At 41.4% G+C, this 4,348-nt stretch overlaps 1 protein-coding gene across 1 annotated transcript in view; it reads left to right on the forward strand.

Moving 5' to 3' along the window:
- The window catches only part of LOC103743548 (ryanodine receptor 2-like), a gene marked incomplete at its 5' end in the record, with an annotated part of 111,152 nt that overhangs the window by 81,134 nt on the left and 25,670 nt on the right, over positions 1-4,348 (forward strand). Inside the window, 3 exon segments of the mRNA XM_029569232.1 lie at positions 1,136-1,239; positions 2,337-2,472; positions 3,790-3,976. Coding sequence (XP_029425092.1) covers positions 1,136-1,239; positions 2,337-2,472; positions 3,790-3,976 — 427 coding nt within the window.

Genomic DNA, 4,348 nt, shown 5'->3' on the forward strand with positions numbered 1-4,348 from the left:
AGAGTCTCTCTGTAGCCCCAGCTGGCCTGGAACTTGCTATGGAGACCAAGCTGACCTTGATCTCACAGAAATCCACCTAGTTCTGCCTCCCATGTGCTGGGATTAAAGGCATGTACCACCATGCCCAGCTTGGATTTATTACTTTAGTGTGTGTTTCATTTTTAATTTTATTTTATTGAGACAGGGTCTCACTGTTAGCCCTGGCTGACCTGGAACTCACTGTGTGGACCAGGAATTCCACAAACTTAAGAGCTATGCCTGCCTCTGCCTCCTAAGTGCTGGGATTAAAGGTGTACTTCTATGCCAGGCTAAGTCAAATTTAATCATCACAACACCCAAATAATCCCTTTGCTCCATTGTATATCATGGTCACTGGAGTCAAGAGCACTATGCTTTAAAAAGTCACTAAGCGACTATATCTGAAATATTGTCTTCACAAAACTTGGTAAGATTCTGAAGTTGTACATGTTCATTTGCTTAATGGAGTCCTTTTACAACATGTACCTGTTTTCAAACACATTGCACATTATAAGCATGCCAATTATGTGTGTGTGTGTGTGTGTGTGTGTGTGTGCGTGTGTGTGTGCCTGAGTTTATGTAGATAGATAGATAGATAGATAGATAGATAGATAGATAGATAGATGATAGATAGATAGATAGATAGATAGATAGATAGATAGATAGAGATAGATAGATAGATAGATAGATAGATAGATGATAGATAGATAGATAGATAGATAGATAGATAGATAGATAGATAGATAGATGAGAGAGAGAGAGAGAGAAAGATATGCATATACCTGCCTGAGTTTTTGTGTACAACACAAGTGCAGGTCCCCATGGAGGCCTAAAGAAGATATCAGATCCCCTGAAATTGGAGTTACACGTGGTTGTAAGTCACCATGTAGGTTCTGGGAACCAAAGCTGGGTTCTCTACAAGAGCAACAAGTGCTCTTAACCACTGAGTCGTCTTGCCAGCCAGTTTTGATAACTTTAATTGTCAAAGACCTTAAATTGATTTGGGTTAGGGTACAAAGTCTGCCATTTAATATTAAATGTTGGAATGCCATGCATTCTTCCATGGGGCTTGTAGTGCAGCATGACCCAAGTGCTGTCTCTTCTCTGTTTGAATCAGCCTCACCAGCCATGAGGGGTTCAACGCCACTGGACGTAGCAGCAGCATCTGTGATGGATAATAATGAACTTGCCCTAGCTCTGCGTGAACCGGATCTGGAAAAGGTGAGCTGTGCTCCTGCCCTGAGTGTCTGTGTGAACTATGCGGGTTCTGGCACTGTCTTGGATTTACTTCAATATGAACATCTGTCCAAGTAAGAGAAGCCCAGTACAGGAAGGCACATGCCCAGAGTTCCATTTTGCATAGGAGAAATTCAGCATTAGTTTCTCTCCACTCTTTTGGGCTTCCTCTCACACCTGCCCTACCATTAAATAGAATCATTTGGGAAATCATTCTCCTCTTTAAGATATCTTTGTTGGGGCTGGAGAGTTGGCTCAGCAGTCAAGAGTACTGGCTGTGCTTGCAGAGGACCCAGGTTTGATTCCCAGTTCCTACATACTGGCTAACAGTCATCCATAACTCCAGTTCCAGAGGAATGTGACACCCTCTTCTGCCCTCTGTGGGCATTGCATACACTTTCATACATGTAGGTGATATACACATACACATAAAAAAAAAAAGATGCCTTTGCATCTCAGATAGGACTTTCTATATTTCAGGTAGTTTTTTATAGTCCTCCAGTCTCCCAACAAAGCTATTGAAGTATTCACTCAGGTGATTTTTAATTGGGCCAGAGGTCATTAGACACTTGGAAGTGCATCAGATAGTATGACTCCTGCATGTGAAAGTCGCAAATGAAATGATATGAGATTCAGGAACATTGTTCTCTCCTAGCATTTGTTCATAATTTTGATGATCACACTTAGTTTTATATAAGCATTTATTATTACTAAAGCTTCACTAGAGGGAGTTCATGTCAGTGATCATGTAGTTAAAAAGAACCTGCAAACAGTGCATTTTGGGGGACTGGCTCAGTGATTGCACATATCATGTTTTCAGAAGACTCAAGTTCCATTCCCAGTACCTATGTCAGATGGTTCACAACCACCTGTAATTCCAACTCCAGGGATCCAGTACCTTCTTCTGCCTTCTATGAGCACCTGTAATCATGTGACACACATACAGAGACAAACATACACACAAACCTATTAAATGCATCTGTTTTATACATCTCTGGAGAATCTTGCTCACCAGACCCAGCACAAACATTTAACGTTACTTTCCTCTGACGAACAAACTGTTGCTTATCACCTGTTTGTAGGTCGTCCGCTATTTGGCTGGCTGTGGTCTACAGAGCTGTCAAATGCTGCTATCTAAAGGTTACCCAGACATTGGGTGGAATCCAGTTGAAGGAGAGCGATATCTTGACTTTCTCAGATTTGCTGTCTTCTGTAATGGTAGGACTTGTTTGAGAACGTTTTAAGCCCATTGGTAAAACTGCGTATAAAAAGAGGTTCTGGGGCTGGAGAGATTGCAAGGTGATGAAGCGTGCTCACTGTTTTTGCAGAGGGCCCAACCTTGGCTTCCTGACATCCTCACATCATGTAGCTCACATAACTCCAGCACCAGGGGAGCTAGAGCCCTCTTCTGGCCTCTGTGGGCACCCACACTCAGATGCATGTACCCACTCAGACACAGAAATGCATGCACCCAATGAAAAGTAAAAATAAATCTTAGAAAAAGAAAAGAAGGGTACATTCACATTTTAATGATGTGAATATAAGTAAATAAATTATATATTTATATGATAAATAGATTCTTCATAAAAATAATTCATAGTACATTAATTGCATGGATAACATTTTCATTATTTAACTTAAAATCTATAGGCTCCTAAATTCTTACAATTTTTTGTTTTTGGATCACAAGAATTAGATTACAGCATCTTTTCCCTTAAGTTAATGAAAATGAATATTTTTTATCTTCAAAATATTTTGATTTACCTAGAAAGTATTGTCAAGAAAAGAAGTTTATGATGATATATATGTAGACATATATGGATATATAGACTTTATATATATGACTTTATATAGACTTTATATATACCTAATAGAGGATTTGAGTGAGGAAGGATTTATTTGACTTATGTATACAGTCCACCATGACAGTCAGATACGGCAGGTGAAGTGGTTGGACCTTGGCTAGCAGGAGCTGGTGATGGCAACTTCTTTCATGTGACCAGCCAGGAAGTAGAGGGAGCCAGGATACAACTGGAGACTTGATACCCTTCAGGGACCTCCCATGATAGCCTATGTTAGCCAGCTAGGCCCCACGTTCTAAGACTGCTTAAGACAAAAGCACCAGCTGGGGACCAAATGTGCAGACCCTTGAGTCTGTAGGGATAATTTCATCCAAACCATAACACTGCAAATAGAGCTTGTAATGCAGGTTAAGTTAAATTGATGGGCCGCTTAGATGGCTCAGTGTGTAAAGGTACCTGCTGCCAAGGCTGATGACCTAGGTTCCAGCCCCAGGACCTACATGATAGAAGGAGAGAATTGACTCCTACACGTTGTTCTCTGACCTCCATTTGAATACTGTGGCATGTGCATGCACACGCACATACACTCAAAATAAATAAGCAAGTGTAGTTTACCTATTGAATTTACTACTGTGGTATGTTCCTGGGGTTTGCCTATTCCTTTAAATGCTAAATGTTTATGACATGTGATCCATGGAAGTCCTGACCCTTTACATTGCCCTTTGGACCATAGGGGAGAGTGTGGAAGAGAATGCCAACGTAGTGGTGAGGCTGCTCATCAGGAGGCCCGAGTGCTTTGGTCCAGCCTTGAGAGGGGAAGGGGGCAATGGCCTTCTCGCAGCCGTGGAAGAAGCCATAAAAATAGCAGAAGATCCTTCTAGAGATGGCCCCTCACCAACCAGCGGATCCAGCAAAACCCTGTAGGTCTACTCAGACACTCACCAGTAAATGGAATCTCCTGACTGCAGTTGGTGAAACATGCTTGGCATTCTGTTCATTTCAATTTTGCTGTTTGGCACTGAAGATTTCCCCCTGAAAACAGCATCTTTTACCCAAAGGAGGTGTGGAATTCACTATTGGGATAGAGCGAATGAATAAAGAGAGAAACTGGGGAGATTGTTTGGGTTTGGTGAGAATTTTTTAAAAAAATACTTTATTTACTATTTTTATTTTGTGTGTATACATGTATTGCCTGCATGTATGGAAGTGCACCTGTGTCATGCAATGCCCATGGAGGACAGAAGAGGGCATTGGATCCCCTAGAACTGGAGTTATGGACAGTTGTTAGCTGC

Source organism: Nannospalax galili, unplaced genomic scaffold (assembly GCF_000622305.1).
Source record: "Nannospalax galili isolate Female #2095 unplaced genomic scaffold, S.galili_v1.0 scaffold562, whole genome shotgun sequence".
NCBI classification, from domain to species: Eukaryota; Metazoa; Chordata; class Mammalia; order Rodentia; family Spalacidae; genus Nannospalax; species Nannospalax galili.